This window comes from Camelus dromedarius, chromosome 13 (assembly GCF_036321535.1).
Source record: "Camelus dromedarius isolate mCamDro1 chromosome 13, mCamDro1.pat, whole genome shotgun sequence".
Classification (NCBI taxonomy): Eukaryota; Metazoa; Chordata; class Mammalia; order Artiodactyla; family Camelidae; genus Camelus; species Camelus dromedarius.
Window position 1 is genome coordinate 69,021,539 of NC_087448.1, and position 26,889 is coordinate 69,048,427.

General features: G+C 49.2%; 1 protein-coding gene across 2 annotated transcripts in view; it reads right to left on the reverse strand.

Moving 5' to 3' along the window:
- Positions 1-3,372: 3,372 nt before the first annotated feature.
- SGCG (sarcoglycan gamma) overlaps positions 3,373-26,889 on the reverse strand; it is a 32,264-nt gene continuing 8,747 nt past the window's right edge. For both annotated transcript variants that reach the window (XM_064493270.1, XM_010988745.3), the window contains exons 2-8: positions 19,235-19,429; positions 17,555-17,656; positions 13,496-13,583; positions 11,816-11,935; positions 7,909-7,981; positions 6,613-6,736; positions 3,373-4,395 (exon numbers count right to left, since the gene is read on the reverse strand). In XM_064493270.1, coding sequence (XP_064349340.1) covers positions 4,222-4,395; positions 6,613-6,736; positions 7,909-7,981; positions 11,816-11,935; positions 13,496-13,583; positions 17,555-17,656; positions 19,235-19,429 — 876 coding nt within the window. In that variant the 3' untranslated portion in view covers positions 3,373-4,221. The remainder of the gene's footprint in view (positions 4,396-6,612; positions 6,737-7,908; positions 7,982-11,815; positions 11,936-13,495; positions 13,584-17,554; positions 17,657-19,234; positions 19,430-26,889) is intronic.

Genomic DNA, 26,889 nt, shown 5'->3' on the forward strand with positions numbered 1-26,889 from the left:
ATAGAATAATAAATGCTTGATATACACTAGGTTTAGTAGGTTAGGTGCTCACTAATTTTGTTAAGAGTTGATTCACCTTTTTAGGGAGTAAGATTAGCGGACATAGAGGGTATACAAAGGTATTTGGAAACAGATTCACTAAATACGGTCCTTCTGTAGGTAAAGGCTGGATGGGTGCTTCCCTTGCTCAGGAGAGGGCTGCGTGCCTGGGGCTAGTTCCCCCTGGAGCCCTGGCAGCAGGGGTGTCCATCTTTATCCTGGAGGCACAGGTCTTCAAAATCAGGCAGACTGGGCTGAGAGCTCTCCGCTCTGGGCTGCCCAGCCTCTGGGTCTCCGGTTGTCTGGGACTTGAAGTTCTTGCTACTTGAAAGCTCACATTCAGCACTTGGAATATATTTTATTGCTTTTGGGTATTAAAATGTACACAGAGAACCTTGTCTGGCCGTTATGGTAGCTGGTCTAGTTGGAGTTTTGTGTTTTTTCCTAGACTTTCTGTTTTTTTTAAAAAAAAATACAGGTTCATGGTCCCTTATATGAAGCCCTTGCATCCAGATGTATTTCGGAATTGGATTTTAGGAAGTTAATGCAAGTGCACGTAAGCTGTGTTTCATGAAGCACGTCCGTCAGCGCTGGGCAGCCCCCTTTAATCAGACGCGCCAGTCCCTCTGCAGTGAAACCCACGGACGCCCCCCGTGCTGCACGGACCGCGGAACAGCCTCACCGAAGTTTAGGTCACGTTTTGCCACCAATAGTTTGGCAGATGTGTTTGGAAAGTATTCATTTTTTGAAGCTTTTTAGACTTTGCAATTCAGGGTAAGGAACTTTGGACCTGAGCTAATTTAAAAAGTTTTATTATTTTATGCTTTTCCCCATTTTCCCTATTTTGCTTTCCTTATGAAAAGGAAAGTGGAAAGTGTCAGCTGGTGTGGGAGTGGCTGCCCCTGAGGGAGGGGTTCGGGCGGCCTCCTGCACTTGGGCCGGGTTCTGGGCCGCTGGGCCCGCAGCCTCCGACACGACGAGAACCCTGGGGTGCCACTGGTAAAATGGTAACTAGTGTTTAATGGACGGAAGTTGTTGACTGGTCTGACCTGAGGACGGGTGGGCTCTTCTTGCATCGCTGCCAGCTGATGTTTTGTGCTGTTCCACACAGTGCGGTTGTCTGAGATTTTAATTAGTCACGTCTTTACTACTCAGGCTTCGACCAGAGAAGCAGAACCAGCAGGAGACACACAGATGCAGGGGAGTGAAGAGATCTTCCAGGAGCTGACTCGGGGCGGAGCGTGGGGGCTGGCGAGTCCGCGGCCCACGGGGCCCGCCTACACCACAGGCACGAGCTGAAGCCTGCAGGTGGCATTTCCTAGAGCTGGCTTCTGAAGCTGCATTTCCACGTACCTTGTTTTGACAAATTTGGCTTAAAGTGGCATCATTCACTCACTAGCTGGTCTGGAAGCCCCCCTGAGTGTTCCGGGGTTGTCACGTCAGGTGTGGGAGAGGCGGGGGCGCACCCTGCAGCTGCTGCAGACCGGGGAGACTGCGACAGGAATGCTGGCGGGAGTTGTGGCTTTACTTAAAGATAAGAGTTACGTGTTTACAATTTGTGCGTCTTTCTCTTACAGCTGGTAAGCGGCCCGGCAGGCGCCCTCGTTTGCTCTGGACACGAAGCCCGGGTCTCTGAGAGGAAGACGCTGATGGCGCACTGTCCGTCTGGCTGAAAACCACCTTTTACTCGGTGCCCTTAGGTCCTCCTCTGGCACCTGCTTGTTTACACTTGATACAAAGTTTATTTGGTTTTTAAACCACAGCAAATTTGAAGTGGAATTTAAGAATATGGAGAAAACTGCTAAAGCCAGGTGAGAAGTGATGTTTTGAATCAGCGAAGGGGGACAGAACGCTACCTGCAGCCGACCCAGCCCAGCCGACTTTGTCGGGGCGAGGATGCTCTGACCTTTCAGAAGAGTAGCTCCCACCCTGATCTGCATCCCCAGAGGGCTGGAGACTGACCTGGGGGAGCCTGGTAGGGGGACCTGAACACAGGCAGGAGCTGCAGAGTTGGAGCTTAAGGTCTGCAGGGACGGGGAGGGTCACGTTGTTCCGCTGAAAGGCCTTAGATTCTAGTCCATTTTGCTGCGAATTAAACTTTACTATTAACACTGGTATTTTGATTTTCATCTTTCTGACTTGTGTCTGCTTCTCAGTTGGCTAGGAAATTGGAAAAGAAATATGGACGATTTTTTGGTCACAAATATCGTCACCCAGCAGTTAATAACCACCTGCTGTGTGGCGCTGTCAGTGTGTGTGCCTCCTTAGCCGTGTCCACAGTCATGACCCTGCACCATCAGTGAAAATTCAGGCTACTCTGTGTAATGTATTTAAGAAGACAGGTCTGTGTAATACATTTTAGAATACAGCCTATCTAAAAGTTTTATTCGAACCAAGGATAAATTCCTTACCACTCTGGAGAACACAGCTATAAAACGTCTTTCATGATGATTCCATCCAGCAAAGAAGCAAAAAAATCTGATATATATCTTTTGTTTAAAAGGTTCTATTCCCCATAGTTTCTCCTTGATTCTTTTTCTCGACCTCAGTTTATCATCTACAGCGTTCTTTTGGGCCACAGACTAGGAGGACCAGACTAACTTAGAAAGGTCCGTGGTGGTCCCGCATTGCATCTGCATCAAGTGGGCGTGAAACACGGTACGAGGAGTAGATGTGACAGAAGAGAAAGGCAACACTGTTCACCCTCACACCAGGGATGTCACAGCAAGAAAGCAGCATGAAGTTTAAAGATCAGGACCTAACTGAACGGAAAGGGCAAATACCAACTACCGGCCTACAGTCTAAATCCCCCGCCCCCAGCACGCCCCTACTAGGAGCGCTGCACTCAGAGCTGGGTTCACGCTTAACGGAGGGAACGCCGCGTTTTTGCTTTGTAATTTCAAGTGTTTATGACTCTGGTAAGTCAGAGACTGAGGAGTCGGTGTAAGTGTGCTGCACTGTTAACACCTTGTTAAAACAGCGTTCCTTCAGTTAGAAAGTCGAGGTGCTGCTGGCCCCACCACGTCTTGTGCTGTTTGGGGATCCTAATTAGAGCAATGGGTAAAACACACACCCAAACCAACACCCACCACTCTTTACGAGGAAGGCATTTCACAGGTGAGCGAGTGGCCTGCACAAAACCAACCTGTGCATGGGTTCAGGGTGCCCACTGGACTTACATACAAATGACCCAACCAGTGATGGGGACTGAGAGGCTGACCCCGAGAGGCTTCACTGGGGCCCTCCCCGTCCACGCGGGCTGGACAGCTGCCAGCCCCCGCCTACGGGTGGTGTGATTGTGGTGGGTGACAAACTCCTCTCAGCTTTGTTTCTTCACTCGCCAAACAAGCCCGTCTACACAGGTGCCCCGTGGACTGGTGACGGGGACCGAACGAGACACATCAGAGTCTTCTGGAGTGAAAACTGATGTTGCAAAGTAGGGTCGCAGTTTAGCTTTAATAGACACTGTGTGACCCGGGGAGTTGTCCCTTCTGAACCTGTTTTACCATGAGTACCTGGGGGAACAGTAACGCCCACCTCAAAGAGCTGTGGGGAGTCAGGGAAGGAAGACAAGCTGTGGGGCCTGTGAGAAATGGCGGCTGACTTTTACTGCTCACTGACTGAGTATAAAGAAAGTGCGATCAGTTTTGTATCATTTATTCCTCTGATTATGTATTAAAAATCAGATCAACCTCCAGGTCCCTTTAACACGGGAAGATTTTCTTGTGAAACCCAACACTGCATGGAAGTGGAGGGGGCACTCACAGCCCTGGGGCGCTGTGGTAGGGACCCACACTGCCTCCGGGGGGGGCCACAGCTGGACACCACAGCTGGACACCACAGCTGACGCCACACAGCAGTTCAGTGTTTCACTGCAGGTCCCACGTATGCAAAAGGGAAAGCCACAGTGATTCTGACGGAAGTTAGTCTAGTGGAATAAACACTGCTTTGTTATTTCCTTGTTGTGTCTCACGTCCACCTGCCACTCTGAGATCGTGGGGTTCCCAGGAACACGCTCCCTGGTACAGTTTTCTTTCTGAGCACCTTTGGAGAGCGGGTGCTACACCTTGCATGCCGTCTCAGCTTTACAGAATGTCCAGCTGCTCCAAGCGTGGTGGCTGGAGGTCGGCCCTCTAAAGCTCCTGGAAACGAGGCAGGTGCTCTGTGGCGGGTGCAGGTGGTTCAGAGACAGACGTGGCTGCTCTCGTGGCACGTGGTACCCACGCCAGCCACAGACAGGTAGAGTTTCCCATCTGGACACACGCAGATTTCATAGAGTCCCTGTGAGCTGCCAGCGGGGCCCGGGGTGCCCTGAGCCAGCGTGGGCAGACGCACGGTTTCCGCATCAAGCACGAGCTGCTTGTGAGAGAAGGAGGGATGAAGCGGGGGAGGGGGTGGAGGAGGGATGAAGCGGGGGAGGGGGTGGAGGAGGGATGAAGTGGGGAGGGGGAGGAAGGAGGGATGAAGCGGGGAGGGGGAGGAAGGAGGTGAGCCCCACTCATCTCAGAATGCTCTGGACAAACTCGCTTCCTCTCTGCACAGAACATGACAGGCACCTGGCTTCACTAGAGTCATTACGATGATCTGATTCTCTAAAAGCTTATCTCTAGTTCACATTCAGGCAGGGACTTAATAAATTCCTTCTCCAAGTTTGAGGGAAGTCATGCTTTCCTTTTACTCATTGTGCTGGTTGAGCTAAGAGAGGTTATGATGTGGCACTCCTACAAAGACCCTTTGGAATTATTTGACAAGAAATAATGACCCTTTTGCTGAGTCCCATTTACCCTGTGATCCTCTCTGATACCAAGCGCCTCCTCCCTGTTAGGATGTAGTTCAAGCCACAGAACTAGATTCATCTTAATCATTTTAACCTGTGAATGTTGGCACTTCTGATTTTATTCTCCTGTGAGAGGCAACTAAATTCCTGTAGAGCTGGCAACCATTTCCTCCAACTTTTAAAAATATTATTTGAAACTCTGCGGCCTTGTGTTAGCTGTGGGAAGGCAGCAGACATGCAGGTAAAGCCCACTGAGATAAGGTGAGAGCCACCAGATTTTTTTGTTCCTATAAAGGTTCAGTTGAACTGAAATGCAAACAAACGGCCACTGGTTGAGATTTGGAAATCTTCCTGACAACTGAAATGAGTATCGTTGCAGTGCGTAGCCAAGCCTGACCCCTCGCAGGGCGCTTGCGGGGAGGCCCGGAGGGCTGCCCTGCCCACGGGCCTGGGCTCCTCCCTCACTGCCAGGCGGCTCTGTGGCCCGGGGCACTGTCACGGCCGGAGACCGAGGGGTGGGGTGTTTTTTAAAAGCAGAACCTAGTTAGGTTTTTGTCCAGTGCTTTGGGTTCTGCCCAGTTCTTTGCTTTCCCCTGACCTGTTGGCTTCCCTCTCTCCGGTTAACTGGTTCATTTTTTTCTAGTTATTTTTCTCCTTTTCTTCCAGGAAACCCCAGTCCCTGGCAATCCACAGACTGCTTCCTCGTTCATCTTTCTTTGCCTTTTCGGGAGAAATATTTTGTGGGAGGCCAGACACCCCTTCACTTTGAACTAGCTCCCAGGAATATCAGCTTTACTTACAGATCAGGCTGGAATGCTACTCATAAAAATGACACCTAATTCATGAAAATAAGTAATATTATTTCAAAATTAAAACCAGTGTAGATTTTCCCAAGGTAATACATTTTCAGTAAGCAGTGACATTATGATTTAGTAGGAAGATTCCCAAATTCTTGATTCCCGCTTTTGCCTTTATCTGCTCCTGGTGTCCCAACTTTCTCAGTTACAACCTGCAGGGGCTTCAGCGATGACTTACGCGTCCCGCCAGCAGGACGGGGCTGGTGCACACGCAGGGGCTGCCCCGACCACATGCCTTCCTCTTAGTATTAAATCAGTATAACTGCAAAGTCATTTTACTGCGCGGGGGTCTCAGCCTGCCGTGCAGTGAGGTGTCATTTCCCCCATTTGACGAGTGAGAAGACAGACCAGAGAGGCCTGTTAACGGCCCTGAATTCAAACAGGAGATCAGCGAGCTGACCTCACACTAGAACCAGTCTGTGCTCCACGGCCCCCTCAGGACTGCAGCTCGGAGCAGTGATGCTTTATTTCTGGACCTGAAGTTCCAGACCTTTCCTTACGGTAGCTCTTATTTTTCATACTTAATTTTCACGTAGGCAGCACTGGTGTTAGCAATCAGCGCTCTGGGCAGTGACAGGTGGTGGCTGTCATTTACAGGTAATGCCCAGTGATGGCCACCCTAGGGGGAGCCCAGGTCACCAGGAAATGGCAGAACTGACATTCTCTGTGAGCCCTGAAGCTCGAGTGTTTTTTCAAAGCGTGATGGCACAAATACCAGTCAAAGAGAGCTGTCTGGACCCAACACAGAATTATTTTAACATTTCTCGGCCTTTCTTTCAAGTAAACTGTCTTTTCCTTCCTACATTTTCTGCTCTATGCCTCTCACGATGTTTCTTTACAAACTACCATAAATTTAATGCACTGATGCCTTCATGGATGTGTCACTGTGACTTACTGGACGCGAGGACCATACGACAGGGCGCCCTCGACTGAACTCACCGCTCCGTCACTGCTGCACAGGACGATGTCCATCTGGGAAACGGCCTCCATTTCTCCTGCTTGAGCTTTAATGTGAATGCCCTTCGGGGCGTCCATGCTTAGACTCCGTGTTGGGGATTCTAGTCTGAAATGAGGGAAAGAAACTGAGAAAAAACAGCATAAAAAACAGCCCCCCCCCCCAGGAATCCCCCAGCCCATGGCCTAGCACAGAAAACAGAACCAGTAGGGGATCTAGTGTCTTCACTCATTCTCGAGCACCGGTATCTGGTATGTTGCTCGTTGATGAATCCAGAAATACTGTGCCGTAAAGAAGTGAACTTCCCATCAGTGAGAGTCTATGGGATTCGCATCCCAGATGAAGACACTCGACAGTCCCAACCCTATGCAGTAGCTTCAGGCAGTGGGTTAAGCCTCCACCGGCATACCCACCAGGAGAAGACGCTATTTGTCAACCCCTTTGTGACACTATTCTTTAGCCAAAACACAAAAGTGTTTAAGAAAAAGGCAAATTTAAGGGCAACACGTTCATTTGTTACATGTTCATAAAACAGGATGTAAGCCTGGCCTTTGGGGGTGGTTTGCATTTTATTTTTAAATATAGGAAGATTACAGGGCAGATGCAAAGGCTTCTTTTGGAAAAATACAGGATGGATGGAGTTGATAGAGTGGAATTGGCCTCAGCTGGCTTTGTGTTTGTAAAATTTATCAGAATCTCCTTGTGATTTAGTCAAATGTAGAAACAGAACCATGAATATATGGACCAGAAAAACTCCTATTTGCCTCCGCCTGGGAAAGCCTGAACTTCCACCAGATGGCACAGAGACCGCTTGGAAGGTTTTCAGCTGCTCCCACCCCACCCCTCCCCCACCCCTCCCCACCCAAAAGCTGCAAGGCTGATTTCATTGAATTGTTTACAGACCAATGAGGAGGACAGGACAGAATCCCTCCAGGGCGCAGGGTGAGAGCAGAGTGGAGGTGGGAAGGAGGGGGAAAGCTGAAAGGCTGGTTTAAGAGGAGAGAAGTGCCTGATAATGCATCTGCGTCTGAACTGACCGTTTGATAGACTAAATCAGAGCAGTTGCTAATTTCTTGTCTACCAGTATTTGCACGTAAAACAAAGCTTCATTTTCTTACGTACATCTCTACGTAGAATTGGATCTGTTACACACCTTGAAATCTTGGAGTGTTTTGAGGAAACGCTTAGAGAAGTGTATGGAATTTATTGGGGAAACACTCTGGGAAGTGTGGGCGAGCATCTTCTGTAACAGCCTGTTTACAGTTCAACAAAATCCTTACCTGAGGTCCTGCAGTGGGTCAGGTCTTACGAGGGGCGTCTCCACCGAATGTTCAAAAAGAGCCCCTTCAGGCCCTAAACGCAAACCAAAGACGCAGCGGTTTACACGAGGGAAGTGAACGACAGCCCACAGCGGAGCGTCCGCGCTGCCTGCTACGGGCGTCTGAGTTCCGGCAAAAACAGCCACAACCGCTTGCCGACTCGACTTTCCAAGGACGCCGCGACTTCTCTCGGCTCCTAGACGCAGAATCGGCTTTCTAAAGCAATTACAAATGCCCAGCTCACTTCAAAACTGTACAGCAGTGTAGCCCTCAGGTGGGAAGAGGAATTTCTGCTGAAAACTGCGTAAGTCCATACATTTTAGGTGATAGTAATTTGGTTCATTCTCTCGATTTCATGTGTAAAAACTGTACCTTGTGTCCTTTGTTTTCTTAAGGCACATCAGGAAATTTATATAAAAATCAAAACTTTAAATATTTAAAACTGGCTTTCTGGTTACTGGGCATCAGTGTGTTCCAGCTGTCTCATCAGTCTGAGAACCTGGTCTCACGCGGGACGGGCGCCGCGGGGGTGCACGGGCGCCGAGGAGACGGTGCGCGCCCTCCCGGTGGTGCAGCGCCCAGGGCCCCGCGAGGCAGGTGCGACTGGTTTCCTGTTTTGGGGAGGAGGAGACCGAGGAACAGAGAGGCGAATTAACTGAGTGGCAGGGCTGTGATTCGAGGTCGGAGCCCCACCTGCAGACTCCCGCGGTGAGCCCCTTCGCGCCCTTGCCGTCCAAGCTGGGGTCTTCCACTCCCTCCAGCCGAAGGGCGCTTAACGCCGGGGCAGGTCACTCCCGCGCGGAGCGGCGGTGGACGCGCTGGCTTCGAGCTCTGGGGGCGTGGAGACCCCCAGCGCCTTCGGAGACCTGTCTTCGCGTCTTTAAGGGGCCTGGACCGCCCCCCACGTCCGCCTTCACTTCCGCAGTGGCTGGGAGCCGCCCTCCGGGCCCTCCGCTGCCGGCGGCTTCGCGGGTGACTCAGCAGCCCCACGCCGTCGCTCGTGACGCCGTGCTGCCCGCGGCCGCTGGGGGGCGCTGGGGACGGCGCTGCCCGCCTCCCGAGGGCCGGGGCCGGGCTTCCCTCCCAGACACGGGCGAGCGGCCCGCCCGGCAGCTCATCGCCGGGGAACACGTGGGGCAGCCGGCCAACGGCATGCCGTGCCTTGTCGCGAAGAGGGCGTTTTGATGCTATTTCAAGACGTTCCAAAACAGGGGTTAGTGAGAGAGACATGCTGACTCTGGTCACTTGGTAACAATTCTATTATTAGGGGGAAATAATGAGACTACTTAAAGGCCGAGGTCACTTTCAAACTGGTGGAATTTTTCATCTCCTTCAATCTGATTTAAAAATGGTTCTTCAGTTTCCTAGCTGACCGAAGGGTGCATGGAAGCGGCTTAAGAATGACGAGAGGTTTCATCTTACTTTTTGGGAACTGAAGACAAAGGCAGCGGCAAGAAAACACGACTTGATCAGAGTCAAGCGGAGCAGTCGGTGCAAGTCAGGATGGGGGGGGGCAGCTCCCTGAAGGCAGGGCCCCTCCGCCGCTCCCCGCACGCCCCAAGCCCGGCGCACGTGACCCACCAGCGCGGGAGGCGAAGCTGAGCCCGGCTTTCTGTCCCCGCCGCCCAGAGGGCCCCAGAGGGGCTGGCGGGTCTCCCTGCGCCCTCCTCGGCTGCCACCTGCTGCTGCTTTTGCTGATCCGAGAAACTCCAACGGCCACCTGGAGCCAATCCATTTAAAACAGGCCAACTTTTTACAGTAAGTGGCGGAGGAAAGCTTTAGTGGGAATTTATTTGAAAAAATTAATGTTTATAGAGATATTCTTACTGTGTCTCATGTTTAACAAAACTTAACCATCGCTGCAACAACTCTGGAATCACATGAAACAAAGGAGAAATCAAGTTTTGGTTTCTGGTGCAGTTTTCCCTAAACAGCTGAACCTGTGTGACGGCTGCCGGAGTTTTCTACGTCTGTTACAAATTATGACAAATGCAGCTGCTTAAAACAATACCCACTGGTTAGCTCACAGCTCTGCTGGTCAGAAGTCCTACCTGGTGGGCTTGGCTGGGTTTCACGCCTGGGGGTCTGACCAGGCCAAAGTCCAGGTGTAAATGCCTCAAATGGTAATGGAGCAGCAAATCCTGTTTCTTGGTGTTTTCCCTGCAGACCTGATTGCCCGCAGTGCAACAGTGCTCTCCCGAGACCCCTGCTGTCCTCGGCCCGCGTCAGTCCACTTCCTCCAGCAACACTAACACAGCTGCCATCATCAATTCACTTTTAAAGGTGAGGGAACAGCCAACAGAGGTTGAATAATTTGCCTAAGGTCATGCAGCTAGTCATTGTTGAGGTTGGAATAAAACCTCAATCTACAAAGCTCACCTTTTCTGTACAACGTAACAGTGGATGTCTTATGCCCAAGGCCCTTGGGTAACTCGGCCATTTCTTTATTAGGCAATGATCAGTTTCCTTTAATTAGATTTCGTAGTGCCCTTTATTTTAGTAAGAAAACCTGGGCACCTGTTGTCTGAGAGTGTGCTGCCACATAGATGATTTCCACAGCTTGTTTTGTTAGCAATTACGTATTACACAAAACTCTGTATTGGGGTTGCGTCCACTTGTTAGGTCAGGAACATTATTTCGTTTTCACTTATGAGTATTGGCAGTAACATGAGAGAATAAAGTTTCTTCTGGTTTTCCCACAGCACCCAAAAGTCCTGGAATCCATTTAACTAGCGTCTGCCTTTTTACATCTTCTAGTCTTTACAGGAGGTCGGCAAATAAATTTAGAACAAGTTCTGAATATATTTAAAAATAAAATTTCTTTCCAGCCCTAAACATGAATTCTATCAGAACCTCATCCAACCTTTATTACAAAAAGGGAATTTTTTTTTTTTTTGGTAAAAATATAGGGAATCCAAGTACCTACCACAATGGGAGTTAAAAAATACTTGGAAGAAGGCTTTTCTGCAAAAGCCACGTGGAAAACAGACACGTGAATACCTTACAGATGACGGGGGGATTTATGACAAGCCTTTGGGTTATGCCACTTGGAAAGAGATAAAAGGAAACAATGTTGTGGAAGAAAAAAGTGGGTAAAATTTTTGAGGAGGTGTTCATTCTTCTAAGAGAGTATCAAAGAATTTCAAAAGAAATGCCACGAAGAAAAAGTCCACACATCCCAACTGCTTTTCCCTATCTGCCTGACGGACCCAGAGCAAACTTGCCGGAAGTGCGGCTTGCTCTGCAGAAGGGCCTTCCACGGGCCCCTCCGTGGGTTACTGTTTTCCTTTAGAGTTGCTGCAGACAACTGGATAAAGAAGCTGTGGTATGCACACAATGGAATACGACTCAGCCATAAAGAGAAGGAAATCTTGCCATTTGCAACAACGTGCATGGACCGTGAAGGAACTGTGCTCAGTGAAATGTCAGACGGGGAAAGACAAATTCTGTACGATGCCACTTACATGTGGAAGCTCAGAAATAAAGCAAAACAAAACCCGAACTCAGACTCAGAGAGCAGACTGGTGGTTGCAAGAGATGGGTGTTGGGAGGTGGGCAAATGGGTGAAGGTGGGCAAAAGGTACAGACTTCCAGTTACAAAATAAAGCAGCCCCGGGGACGTCACGTACAGCGTGGTGACTGTAGTCAGCAATACTGTGTTGTGTATTTGAGAGCTGCTAAGACAGAAGTCTTGAAAGTTCTCACTGCAAGAAAAGAATGGTAAGTATGTGTGGTGATGGACGTTAGCTAGACTTCCTGCGGGGATTATTTCAAAGTATATACAAATACCGAGTCATTAAGCTGTACACCTGGAACGAACGCTGTATGTCAGTTATTCCTCCATGAAAAAGAAAGAGCTACGACTTACCAGTTACTCGAAGCTTATCTGTACCGACCACAACGTCCTTTTCGTCAACAGTAAACAGTGGCCTGCCGTCCTTGGAGTTGATCTGAAACTGTGGACTCTGGACCTCCACCATTCTGGGACCTGAACAATTAAATAAGACAGTTTGTTATCAAGTGCTTACTCTCAGCACTGTTGAAGGCTCTGTTTTCACACACACCATCTTGCCCAGCAGAACTAAATCACTAAACATTTAGGATTTGTTACTGTTTTTTTGATTCTATGATTAAATCTTAAGTCCTAAGCCTAAATCTATTACATTTTAAAAATTAATTTAAGTCTCACGGGTGTTAATCTATATCAAATATTTGTACGAATAAATTACTTAAAAGTTATTTTTTTCAGGTTTTAAAACCTTGCCAAAAATAATACAATTCTTCCACTCAGATGAATTAAACTGGTATTCTTTTGACATTAACCAGCTAAGGATTCTGTATTGTGAAACGTGAGCCTTGAGAAAGACTGTCTCGTGGATGACTCCAGTTCTCGCCTCTGCCCTGCACCTCACCTCCTAACCAGGAGAAAGCAGGCATCGCAGCTCTCTGCCCTTCCCTCCATCTGAGGGATGCGCATCTGTCGACGCCACCCCGACTTTCTATTTCAGTGAAGGGGCATCTCCTTCTCCAAGCTTTAGACCCACTGCCTTCCAAACCCTGGCTGTATCCAGCAGGTGTTTAATGGGTGCCACTCTGGGCCGGGGCTGGGGACACTGTTCCTCCAGCGTGTGAGATCTCGTTCAGTTTCTCATGGGCACATCTGCGTATCCATCAACTTGTGTTTCCTAATTTCTCCTCATGCCTCCAGGCTTTCAATCCTGGCAGCATAACGGCTTAGTCTCTCTAGAACACAGCTCTCAGCACGCGCTTAAGGAGCTGCATGTGTTTCTCAATTCTCTGGTTAGCACATATTCTTTTCTAGAAAAATAAGTTCAGAGTAAATGGATACTTATAGATTTTGTGTCTGAGTCCCTGAGACCCTCACAAGACTCATTCAAGGTGCTGGTCCTTGCTAGAAATTAAACAGAAGCTTTTCAATGAGTACACTGGCCAGTTTTGGATATGGTCACCAACATATTCTTATGTTATTTCACTAATTTGTACCTCAAAACCCTCCAATGACTCTTCATTTAAATGTGTGCATGTCTGCTACAAAGTAAAACTTGTTTTTTCCTCTACGTTTTATCTTCTTTCTCTTAAGGAACCAGGGAGTCCTATAGAATTAGAACTGACGTAACCATGATACGTGGAAATCTGGGCACAGATACACTGGGAAGGAGGCGAACACGGTGGGGGGAGAGAGAGAGAGAGAAAGGATGAAAGCTTTGGCTCTCAGCCCCTGGCTCTGTCTTCTTGAGGGCAGCTCCTTTCCTGGTCTCTGTGAGGTGCTCTGTGTCCTGCAATAACCACTGTGTTCCTTGTGCGACCTTAAGGGTCCTCTGCTTCAGTTAAAATAATTCAGACTGCCCCCCTCCCCGCCCGCCTGCCACACTACTCTCTGTGGTCTGCACAGCGTGGTATTTAGAAGATTCATTGATTGCTCATAAGTAACTTTGAATTCTCCAGGAGAAAAAAATAAATTTATCCATTCGGCACAACTGTTCACGGACCGCACACGTGCAGAGCTCTGTGACGAAGCTGGACTCACCCACTTTCAACCTGCCGGTGACCTCTCCGTCCGCATCACGCGCGCTCACGGTCACGTTCTGGGTGGACTGCAGGAGCAGAGATGAGTCCTAAACAGGGGTTGGTTCACAACGTTACCCAAGTATGTACTTTTAAAATGACCTTATCTTTGTATTTGTATATAAATTTAGGATTTGTACAAAACTACCTCTCCATTGTCACGGATACTGTGATCCTATACATTTTTGGCTAAGATTATTTTTAACACTTGAATTATATTATGTTAAGGGGGTCAATGCATTAACTTTTTTTCACAAAATATAATAATCTCATAGGTTTATAGTGCTGTGTGCACTGGCCACAATGGGCCAGGTCTGCTCTCAGGTCGAAAACAATCAAGTTTTAATCAGTGTTTTTTTCTTTTCCAAGGAAGTAAAATTTCATTTCTTATCATTTTACGTCCAGGACACGATCTAATTTTAAAAGATAAATCAGAGAATGGTTAGCTCTTCTATAATAAATACCTTGTTACTTATGTTCAAAGCGCAAAGGCTTCTCACCATTTCAAAAGAGCTTTTAACATTTCTTAGGTGCCTCTGTTTTTAGAGCTTTTCGTCAGAAGGTAAAGTGACGTTAGGAGCAGGTGATGTTTTCTGAGGGGCCGCAGTCTGAATGGGGCTTCGTTTTACAGAAGACGGCTGGCTCTTACATAAACAGTCGTCTTCAAAAGGAACGCAGTGACTCGGCTGTTGGATTCAGGTGGGCTGTGTCCCTCAGAGGGAACCAAACGCCTTGCAGAGCTGCGGGGGAACGACGTGATTTTCAGAAGGCAAGGCGTCTGGGGGCGCTCTGGAACTCAGCGGGTCCGAAATCCTCCAGCCTGCTCCGCGGAAGCGGGTGGATTTATCAGCCTCTGACCTTTCACCCGGCGGTGTGACCCTGCTCCTCGTGCTGGCGCCGCTATAAAACACCTGGTGTGATGGGAGCTAGCGCGTCACCAGCGGCTTGGGCGTCAGCCTCTCGTTCCGCCCTCCGCGTTCCGAGGGAGGCAGTGTTACTCCTCGCACACGGACGAGGAAACGGGGTTCCCAGGGGGTAAATCACAGCTCACGCAAAGCCGCAGTTGGCAGGTGGCACTCCAGGACGGAACCCGGTCTTCAGGTGCCCACCCCCAGGCTCTGTGCCACCATTCTCCCTGCAGGGAGGGCAGCGCCCAGGCCGGAGCTGTGAGGCCCGCTCCCGCGTCTGGACGGAGCACGCTGTCCGGGGGCCACTCTGGCCGTCGGGCTCCCTCAAGCCCTTCCTCGTTCTGCCTTCCCCGGGGGGCGAAAGGGCGATGGCGTTCTCAGCCTGTCGTGCGGGGAGGGGGACCCAAGTGACACAGTTCTGGTCATCGCTGCTGGGGTGGGGCTGGGGTTTCTAGGCAAGGTTGTGCCTTCCTGGTGAAGGGGATGCGCCCATCGGCGCTGCCCTGGCAGACGTCTGGTGAGCATGGCGGGGTGGGTGGGTGGGCGGATGGCAGACACCGGCCTCTCTTTTTAGTAATTAGGCTGATTAGAGATTGATCACTTTTTACTGATCTTCCACAAGAATCGGCTTTTGGTTTCACTGATTTTCTCTCTTGTTTTTGTTTTCTGTTTTGTTGATTTCTGCTTTTCAGTCTTTCATTGCTTCTCTTCCCTCTGGTTTAATTTGTTCTGATGTCTCAAGAACGGTGATCTTTCCATTCATTTCCAGGCTGACTGTCTTCACTTGGTGGGAGGTTAATTCTCTTTTGTTTAGAGCTGACTTGGGACCTTTTCTGAGGTGAAGTTTTCTGTACGTGGTTTGACGTTTCGGTGCCAAGCTCCCCAGGTGGATGTGACTGCATTTCCGTGCTTGCCCAGCCGTCGCAAGGCTTTACTGCCGTTCCCTTCAGGCCGCAGGGTCTCTCGTCTTGTGACAGTGGCTCAGGCTTCTGTCCTCAGGGGTACCTGGGTCCCCTCCCCCGGGCACGCGGCCGGGCTCCCCGCCCGTCCTTGCTGCCTCGGGGGCCTGGCGGGGCTCTGGCCGCGCAGACGCCCTGTGGCCTCCGGCGTCCGTGGGCTTGGACTCTGAGCTGCTCCTTCTTCTCAGGGCTGTGAGTGTCCGAGCGGCTTCCCGTCAAGAGCGCCTTCACCGCTCGGTGTGTTTCTGCTTCGTCTCATTTTTGACCACATCTGTATGCTTTTTAAATACAATCTTTTTGTCTCACCAGATATAATTTCTATGTGTTTTGGATAACGGGCAGGGTGGGTGGGTTTACATCATGAAGCACAATCTTGACAGGACCTCACGGACTAGTGCTGAAGGGTTACCGCGTAATCGCACGTTAGAGGCCGGAGTACCGTGTTGAATTATATTCATAATGAAGAACTTCTCTCAGCCTAGCAATATTGATAGATGAATTACGTGGCAAATTTTGTAAATTCACAAGGTAATTTCTATAACTTTATGGGAAATTACTTCCCAGCCTCATCTTTGAAAAGGCGATGTAACCAATACGTCAGTGTGTACAGAAATTGTAGGGCATAATTTTGCTCAGTTAATCCTATCATTAGAATGCCATGTTAGTTACAAAATACAGCTGTTATCACACAATGTTATTCCAAACGTTTCTGTAATTTCATGCACTGATCACACTGAGACCTTAATATGTGATTATCTAAAATAATGTACATAACTTTGCTCCTCTTTTTTAAAGTCTACTGGAGATGGAAAAGCCCGCTAAGACATAGCAGAAGGGTCACCAGTTCTAGAACATTTCATTTGCTGTGCTCTGACCACCCGGTCGCGGGCTGCTCTCCCACGCTTACCCTCCAAAACGTGACAGGAGCTCGGCCAACGTAACTCTGGGGAAAAAGGCTGAGTTCTAGTATTTGAAGTCTTTGTCCCCATCTGCCTTCCCTTTTTGCAAAAGCCTGTGTGAATTCCCCAAGTTCCGCACGCCGGGCTACTCAGTGCGCTGAGACGGCGCCGCGCTGGGTGTGCTGTCCGAGCAGGGTCGCGGCATCAGCCTCACCGTGTGTCCGCAGTGACACCCCAGGCCATCTGCCTGTCCCGGCTGCCTCGCAGGCGCCACCAGAGGGAACAAACCGGGGGTGCTGACCACGGAGTGCTCTGCGCTCCGGGACCTCTGTGTTGCAGCCGGTGTGGATGTGATGTTTCAGGCCCGACACCGCAGTCGGAGGTAGAGCCTGGGGCTGTCCCGGTCTGGCTGCGGGCGAGCTCTCTCTCCCACGAGACCGAGCGTCTCAGTCCTTGGCTTTTGGTTGCTGTCTAACTGCCCTGGAATAGCTGATGCAGCCTCTGATGTAGGAGACGTTGCCCAGGAAAGTGGGGGGAGAACAGGCCATGCTCTTCACCAACCGGAGAGTTACAGCTGGATGGAGTTTTAATCTTTTTTTGAGATAAAAGCACCTTATCAATAACCTAGCAAAGTGTTTATTTCTACAACAAAGCCTACAGCATCACATAAGGAAAAATAGAACATGTAACAAAAATCGTTTGACTCTTATTTTATGCTTGTTTCTCCTTGTTAAAAATTTCATGGAGGTAAATGAAGATAATATTTAAGGCAGATTTACTATTAAAGTCACATGATTATTGAATGGTGATGTTTAACCTGTTTATGGAGAATCCTACAGGACTCTCATCTCTAATTTGTATAATTAGTACAGGACATTCCACTAGGAGACCAATTTCTTTCTCAGCTTCTCATTTAAAATTTCTTGAAATAAGTGTATTTAAATTACTTGGAAAGAAGTGTAGATTGCTTTTGATACAGGTTTTAATAACTAAATCTTTACTTTATTATGGTCTAAATTACTCAGGCTGCCAAATTCGGATCCGACGCATGCGGAAGTGGAGTCTTTTCAGAACGTGACGCCAGAAGCAAGCCGCACAGCCTCGCAGACAGGCTCGTTGTAAGGGCTGCGCCAGGAATGTGCGTCCTTGCGTACAGTCTAAGGACTCTCCTCTGAAATACATTCAATTTCTGTGCTTAACCACGATTTCTTTTTCATAAAACACAAATTATGTAAATGAGCCATCATTTTCTTACCACTCTGGAGCGGATCTCTTTGGCGTACAGTGGGAATAAAAACTCCGACTCCCCTTCCAGGCGAAGTCCATCGCTTGTGACGTGCAGGTGCCCCATCCCTGCCTGCAAAAGGGACGGGACAACAGTCACTGCTCTCTCCTTCATTGTTTTCAGTATCAACTTACATTACGTGTGCTTTTTCATGGCTCTCCTATCGCGTCTTCCTCTATTTCTCTCCATTAAAACTGTAGTTGTTGTTATTCAGGATTCAGTGTTTTGTCATCTTGCATGACTGCAAAGGACTGTTTAGGAAATGCATGTAAGAGCGGAACAATCACTTTATAATAAACCCCAAGAGCCCCACCAGCACGTAGGGAAAAGAATCTTACAGTTTCTATCTAATTTTTTTAAATTAAGAGGCAATGACGTGGACTCCAGAGGCTCACAGTGCTACGAGTTTTAACTCATGCGTAGGTCCTGGTAGCCACCTGCACAATCTGGATACAAAACAGTCCTATCACCAGGCCCCCAAACACCTGAAATAGCTTTTTAAGTCAGGCTTCAAGTGGTTAACGTGAGTTCACAGCGTAACACTATTTGTAGGGCCCGTCCTAGGTGACAAGCACCACGGAGGATGTGGAGCTGTGTCCCAGGTGCCTGCTCGCAGGGCGTTTCCTCATGAAGTTTCCAGAAGGGACAGACTTCACTCTGGAGATCGCCAGTGACCGGCACGCTATTAAACCTTGGGACCCTTTAAAATGTCCTTCCCTCTGCGTTCTCAGCAGAGTTCAACACCGGACCTCTTTCTCCTGGAAACACCATCGTTCTCTGTCTTCTCTGACACTGTGCTCTCCAGGCCTGCCTCCTGCTTCAGGGGACGGGCGGTCTCTCCTCCCTGGCCCCCCCTCCCGCCCCCCAGGCCTCTCAGGGTCTTCCCCCTGGCGAGGGGCGGTCTCCCGGCCATCTGCACGGCCGAGGGGCTTCCTTCAGGACGCCCCCTGACAGACCCCACAGTTTAGAATCTGAGGAGTTCAACCTTGATTCAATCTCCAAAAAATGTCCACTGCAGCATCTTTTCTCTCTGTGACTATCTTCCAAGACTAAGACGTTCTACGTTAAGTAAAGGTTGTTCAGGAAGTACACTAAGTATTACAAGAGCATCTACAATCACTCAGCTGTCTTGAGAAAAGAATCTGAATTCCTTAGGACTGTGGATCTTTTATTCACTAAGTTTGTTGTCAACCGTTGAAGTGTGGACGTGAATCGATTGGATATCAGGATGGAGCTTTTTAAAAAATGAGAAAACTGTCTGAATGTTAAATATTTATAATTAATGAGATTAGGAAAATATGATTCATAAAATGTTACCAATTAATGAGTTAAATAATCTTAAGCAATCATGATGCAATCAACCCAAACTCAAGATCATGACATTTTTGCCTCGTGTAAAGATGATGACTAATGGAAAACTGCAAGGAAAACAAGCCAAAAAAGCAACGCGCTCTAGTTCACAGTGAAATTATAAAAAAAGGTTAAAAAGGAAATTAAATGTTACACGTATTTTTTTTTGCCACTGAAAACTCTGACCCAGACAGGAAACAGATGTTAACTACGTGAAAGGAAGCTTCCACGACATCAGGTGGACGGAGTGACAGCACAGTCAAGACGAGGGCAGGCTGGGCAGGGGGAAGAAATGCTTACGGGGGAGAACCACATCACTCGGAGAATCCACACCGCCAGAGCCAAGTTCACGAGGAGGAGGACGAGCAAGAGGAGGACGAGCAAGTAGAGGCAGCGCTTCCTCCAGCCGTAAATGCCGATCTTGTAGACACTCTGGTTCTCTGGCCTCTCCACGGGGGCGCCGCCGGTGGCGGTGGTGTACTGTTCCCGCACCATCTGCCCCGGGAGCGGGGAGGGAGGGCGGGGACGCGGGCAGAAAGAGAGAGCATCTGTTTGTCAGTATTGATTGGCCATTAGTCCAACAAAATATTTTTACCCCAATAATGAATCTCCAAAATTAGTGATTTTTCAAAAGAGCAGTAACGATTACTTTGAAACATGTCACTGTATTTCAGCCACAGTGACAACCTGTCGTGGGAAGTACTTAGATGTGCCAAATCCATGTGAAACCCAGTAACCGTATCTTCAGATTTTAATCAATCAATTCAACATACATACAGCTGTCACAATTCTGCAGGGTTTAACTTGGAATTGAAGCATCAACTAACAACAGTCAAGCCGTTAAGTCCTTAAAAGATCCAGTGGGAGGAGTAATTAAGCTGGTACCTGTAAGTCCTCTTAAAAAGGCCCGATCACTCAATTTTCTGCCGTTGATTAAATTCCATCTTCCTTCAGCTACTAAATTACTCAGAATTAAAAAGGCTCTTGACAAGACGCCTCCCACATCAGCTCTCGCCTGTAATGAAGGCCTGCGTCTTGACCTGCTTCAAGACCAAAGTGTGTGCGCGTACAGATGTCTACAAACACTCACTGTTTTATGTGAATTAGAGTAAGATCTTTAAGAACAGTTTCAACTCCATGAAGAGATTTTTAAAAATTGTTGATTTTCCCCTTTACACAAGAGAAAAAAGGACATGGTTTTAATTTTTTAAATTAAGATTAGAAATTATGATGACTTTTCTGTTTGTAAATGTTGCACAATGATGACTCAGAACAGAAAATCTTCTCCCCTGAGATTTTTTAATGCGTTTATTTTTAGGAATGGTCTGGAGGTGTCCTTATTTAAAAGCTCATGGTCTGAAAGAGTTCTTTAAGTTTCTTTCCAACTTACCAGTAGGCATTCTCCCGTGTTCTGACTGACTGTCTCCAATTGTGCTGTTCATCACTCAGTGTTTTTCAAATGCTCAGCACTGATCCGCATTATTCAAAACCTCGGTGGTTAAGGATTTCAGAGGGGCACCCTTTATTTATGCGGCTTTGAGGACCTCCAGTCTTTTATGTTAGAAAGTCCACTGCCACTCACGCAGACGCTCCCAAGTCTCAGAAGTCACTCTTGCTTCTCCTGCTTCCCTTCAAGCCCCCCACCAGCAGGTCTGACCTCCTCTGTCTTCATCCTACGTCCCAAATCTGTCTCCATTTCCACTGCTACCGCTCTAGCACCAGTCGCCACCAACTCTCGTCTGCAGCCCTGCAAAGCCTGCGTTCCCCCGTTTCCCCCTCGGAAACCCCTCTCTACCCAGCAGCAAACGTAGAAGATGTAAGTCAGCTCCTGTCCCTCTGCTGTTTCAACCCCCCCCCCCCCCCCATGGCTTCTCCCCGGTGAGAACACCCAGGCTCCTGGACCCTGCGGGAAGGACTCTGCTCACCTCTGACTTCGCCTGCTGCCGCTGGGCTTGGGCTCACAGCGCCCCATCGCCTGCTGAACAGCCAGGCTCGCCCTCAGGTCAGGACCACTCCGGTACTCCCCCCCCCCCCCCACCTGCCACCCTCTGCGGGCTCCTACCTCTCTGTCAGTACCCGCCCACCTGTCCCCTCCTCAGAGAGGCCTTCCCTGGACACACACCGGTCCCATCGCTTCACTCTCTTGTGTCTATTTCCAAGCACCTGGCATCTAAACAACGGTGGCAAATCCAGACTTTCTGTGAAAGATGGGCTAAGAGTCCGCAACTGGATTGGGAAGGGTGGCCAGAAAACTGCACTGAGAGCAAGCACTTCATTTTACCGTATTTCTGCAGATCAATAAAAAGAGCAGTTTTCCCAGAACGTCTGGTTCCCCCCCTCCCCACGGTTTCCAGCTGCTGCGTAGTTCTCTCCCTGCATTTACCAGTTTCCTGCTGCTGGTGGAACGAGTGTCCACACCCTCAGTGGCTCGACCCAACACAGTCTTGTTCACGTCCAGGTGTGGGGTCACCAGTCGATTATGAGTCTTCTGCAGCGGCAGACGAGCGTGTGGGCAGGGCTGCGCTCCTCCCGGGGCCCCGGGGGCTCCGCTCCTTCCGCTTTCCAGCTTCTCGAGGCCGCCCGCCCTCCCTGGCTCCAGCCCCTCCTCCTGCTCTCAGTCTCCGCTCGGACTGTGACACATGAGGACGCCCGTGATGGCGTGGGGCCCACCTGGGTAACCCGGGACCCTCTCCGCACCTCAGGGCCTGACAGTCGTGCCCTCGCAGTCGCAGCCCCACTCGCCCCGAGAGGCTCCGGGGCGCAGGGCGTGGACGTCTCCAGGGGCATCTCCCCACCATGGGGAGCTCTTGTTCCCACGTAAAATCGAGAAAGCTTCAGCACCACTGATGCCAGGTTTGCCGTGGTTTCCAGGAGGGCTGGTGGCCGTTCCGTTACGAGCGTGGCCCTCAAACCCCCGTGCAGCCCTGGCCCCCGTTCTGTGTGTCTGAGCGATCCCCTGCCTGCTGGCGGCCTCTCTTTAGCACGTAAACCCCACAGGACTCTTGTTCATTGCTGTGTCCCCAAAATAGTGCCACCGGCAGATAGCAGGTACAGGAGACAAGCCTGCAGGGGGTGCACGGAGGAGGGAAGGAACCAACAGACGGAAGCCCTGGTGGACCCGACAGGGCTGACCTGAGCTGCCTGCTGGGAATGACACCAGAGAATGGGGCTGGGTGAATGGGGCAGGTCCCTGGGGACACAGCACATGAAATGTTCTGTGGTTTACGAACACACTCAATCCACTAAGAGAAGATTCAGTACTCCTGGTGCAGGTCCAACACTCTTAAACGACTGTAGACCATGAGCTCATCCCAAACGGCCAAGAGGAGAAAAACAGAACATGCTTTCTATGCTAAAGCATTTTCACAAACAGCACGTTGGGAAGAGGGTTGTCATATATAAATATGAAGTCTTCAGGATTTTAAGTTCTGAAAGAAAACTAATGAGGATAAAGCAGAAGACAAAAAAACAGCCTTTTTTAAAAGGGGGCGAACCACAGCCTGAGGCCCCAGAGGACAGTGGCAGGGCTTCTGTCACCGTCTGCCCTGGTGAACAACAGGCCTGGACACCTGTAGCCTGGCGTCAGCTCTCCATCCTCTCTGGAGCAAAACTCCTGAGGGAGTTGACACCTACGGGCCATAATTTCAGGTCTTCCATTCTCTTCCGAACTCAATCCCAAACAGGCTTCACAGCCAGCACCCTGCTGAACCCGCCCGTGCCCACTCACCGGTCACCTCGCTGCTACACAGCCGTGCGCGCACACGACCGACCTCGAGTCGGCACGTGCCCAAGAGCCAGTTGCTGCCTCCTCCCTGAAACCTCTGCCCATTTGGTTTCCAGAACTCCCCCCAGCCTCTTCTCACTGCCAGGGCTGCGACTCCTCGTTCTCCTTTGCTTGGCCTCCTCTGCCCTCCGCCCTCCCCTCACTTCTCTTCTTCATATGCATTATCTTTAAGCAGAGGCCTCCCCAGTGTCTGTTCACCCAAGACTCCTTCACCCAAATGGGAATCTCAAACTTCACTCATGGTCCAAACAAAACTCAAAACCTCATCTCCCCAGCCTGCTCCTCAAAAAACTCTCCCCACCTCAATAAAAGGCAACTTTTATCCTTCAAGGTGCTCAAGTCCAAAACCTGGAGTCTTTCTTGATCCCTTTCCTCCGCCACACCTGATCTGATCTGACGCCAAGTCAGCAAATCAGAACGCCACCTTTAGTCCAGGACCGTGTTCCTCTCCACCGTCCTGCACCAGGGTGACTGCACAGCCACCCACTGTTCCCTCCCACAGCCCGCGATCTCCCAGGGCCAGTTTCCAACACGGGGGTGGGGGGAGGCCTCCTTTTAAAACACCAATCGGATCGTGTCCCCCCTCCATAAAATCCTCTGATGACTATTTCCTCCAGAGTGAAAACCAAACTCCTTACCCTGACAGGTGCCGCCCACCCTGTCTCCATCCCGTCACCCTGCCCCTCACTGCAGCTCTGGCCTCACTGGCCCTGCTCATCCACGTCCACGCCAAGCCCCGTCCCACCCCAGGGCCCTGCAGCCGTGACCCCGCCTAGCTGTGTGTCTCTCTGCACCGTCTCCGCTTCACCTTTCAAAACAGTGCTTAACACTACGTGACGTATGATGCATTTTACCGCTTCCACATACAAGTCCCAAGAGGGCAGAATTTGCAACAGTTCCGTTACTTTGCTGCACCCCCGGCACCCAGCAGACTACCCGCCTGGCACGTGACATGTGCTCAGGAGACTCCCGCTGAGCGGACGCCCGTGGGGACCTGAGCGTGAGCTCTGCCTTCATTTCCCCCGCCCTCGTTTGCCTCGGTGGCGAGCCTGTACATTTCAGTGCGTTCTTTAGGTATTAATTGTTTAAAACCTTGCTGAATAAATGAAATGCGAACGCTGAGAGGGCAAATACCGGGGTGCTTTTATTTACATTTAAACGTACAACAGGCACTAAAACGAGCTGAGAGTTACTTCAGTTTCCCCAACAGTCTAAGCAGGACGTGGAGACCCGTGCACAGGGGGGCTCGGCTCGGGGACCAGGAGCGGCTTCTGAGCAGGCGGCGGCAGGCAGGCGCCACCACAGCCCTCTGAGGGCCCGGGAAGCGAGCCAGGGGCAAGCACGGTTTGCTCTGAGTCACCCCCAACCCGTCCAGCCTGAGTAAGAGTGGGACCCGCCTCCTGAGCGGAACACTGGCCGCAGGCTGGCTCCTGGAGCCTGGGACCTGCTTTCTGGCCCTTCCATGGCTGAGCTGTATTTACCCAAACCATTTCTATCTGTTCCCAAATCTGGTTTTTTTTTTCCAGTTGTATTTCTTATTATGTCACATTCTATGATGACCCACTTCAACTCTCCTGGTTTCACTCATTGTTTTCAGTGTTAAATGTGTTGCATTAAACAAGGATTTTACTCCAGATATGCATGGTTTGTTTTTTAATTTTTTATTTATTTATTAAATTGACATCGACCCAGTTTACAATGCTGTGTCCATTTCTGGTGTACAGCAATAATGCTTCAATCTTATACATATTAATTTTTAAATTCTTTTTCATTACAGGCTACTACAAGATTTGGAATATAGTTGTAGATAGGCATGGTTTAAAATGGCTAGGCAGCTAGCACAGGGAATTACATCCAATAGCTTGTAAAAACCTATAATGAAAAAGAACATGAAAAAGGAATATATATATATATACACACACATATATGTATAACTGAAACACTATGCTGTACACCCGAAATTAACACAGCATTGTAATGTAACTATACCTCAATTAAAAACATTTTAAAAAGAAAAAGAAAATGATGAGGCCAAACACTCAACTTATTTAATAAATTATGAGCTTATGTTGTTCACAGCTCATGGTGGCTTTCATTTTTATCTGACACTATGTCTTCAATTTTCGCCAGAAGAGACTTTCAGAGGCTCTCTGGTTCAGCTGGCTCCTTTCAGGTATTTGCTGTAATCAGCTCTGGGAAGGATGCCAGTTCTTTGTCACTTTGAGGTCAGACAGCTGTAAAGCAGTGTTCATGCTGGTGAGAAACTGAACTGAAACGATGCACAGCACCTTGCAATCTACTTACTAAAAGCTTTACAAAAAATACTTTATATTAAAACTTAAAAATATATTCCAAGATGAATAATCATGAGTTTAACTTCATCTTGAGCAAAAATTATTTTCATAGGCTCCTCTTTTTCCTTTAGAAAACAGTTTGTTATCATAACAAAAAAATCACAGCCCTTTCCCTGTTACCATCTTTAAAGGATGCTGACGGTATACTTAATTTTGGTCGGCTTTAAATGCTTCTCTCAAATATAGTTATTAACATTTTCATGGATAAGGCTCCAGGCATAAAATTTTGTCTTGCAAAAATATCAGTTTTTATATGCTTTTGAATTCACGGTTCTCTATTTATTATTTAAAATGAAACCATCTCAAGGATAGAAATTCTGCCTTCTAGATTCTTCAGTTCTTGTCCTAGTACATAATACAGCATCTGAACACAGTTCAGTCTACTAAAGATATGTTGTGAGGTGACACTGTTAATTTCAACTACCATTTCCCGACATGCCTCGTCTGGAGAGGCTGTTGCCAGGAGTTTGAGACACAGAGATGATAAATACATGGATGATGTTCAAAAGGAACAAACATAAAATGATTTTGAAAGGGCGAGTTTGACAAAGAACTGAACAGAGCCCTTAGAAATGAGAAGTTCAGTGATATTTTAAATTCCAGAGCAGGAGTTGTATAGCTTAAAGTTATGACATATAAAGACAGTTTCCCTGTATTTAACAGGCCATTAGAGCTGAAAAGAGGATCGACGTGAACAGGAGGACAGATCTTAGAAGCCACATGGACTGAGAAGCCACGGGGAGGAGGGGTGGGCGAAAGGCCGTGGCTGGGGAGGGCGCCGTCTGGGTACAGCTCACTGAGGCACCAGTGGGACTGACTGGAGAAGACACAGGGAAGACAACGATCCAGGAGGTGAATGGCAAGAGTTTTCTATCACTGAAGATGTGCTGGATTGGAAACAGATAACGACTCCTGAGCAGGACAGATTAATTCAAGGTATTAAATGAAATCACACTGAGTCGGGAGAACACCAAAAGCAAAGGGACCTCCTGACGAGCATGGGTCCCAGACAGTGCGCTTCCTCAGAGAAGTTTCACGTGTAAAACCCACCAAGAATGCTTAGAACAGGCTTAACACAGTCACAGAGGTTTTAGGTGCTGTCTCCACGGCAACAGCTTCTTCCTGCTGGTTCTCCCTTGAGGTCCGATTTCCAGACCTCAGCTGAGCACATCTTTCAACTTTTCACAGCTTCTCTACCCACTCCCACCACGCCCCCTTATCCTGTCTCCATGGCAACCAGTGACCTTCCCGAAGACGAAATCTGTCCTACGGCCTTAGGAGGAAACACAGGTCCCTGGGCACACGCGACCCTTGGGAACCCCACCTCCTGCTTCACCAGCGTGCACAGCAGGGCACACCAGCAGAACCCAAGTCAAGGGACTGGGATGCTGCCGGGGACTCTGAGAGAAGTCCTGAGACTCGGGCAAAAACCCACGGATCACTGTTCTCTCCTGCATCTACTGTCCCATAAAATTTCCTAAGACATAATAACATAAGATAAAAAATGAGGCTGGAGTCTGCAATGGTGAGTAGAGTCGGGGAGGAATTCTGCAAAGCTCATGAGAACACCAGAGAGAGATCTGGCCCTGAGGTAGGGCCTGAGAAGAACAAAGCTGGACGCTGCTGAGGCTGAGAGGAAACGGAGGTGGGAGGGAAAGAAGCAGAAGGCAAGTCCTGCAGGTCCCCACACCCCTCGCAGGAAACCACAGCCCAGGGCTGGGCGTGGCTGAGAAGCAGCCGGAGGCTGTGATGAATCAAGTAGAACAGGGAGCTGGGGGGACCTGAGGTCCTGCAAAATGTGCAAAATTAAACAAAAT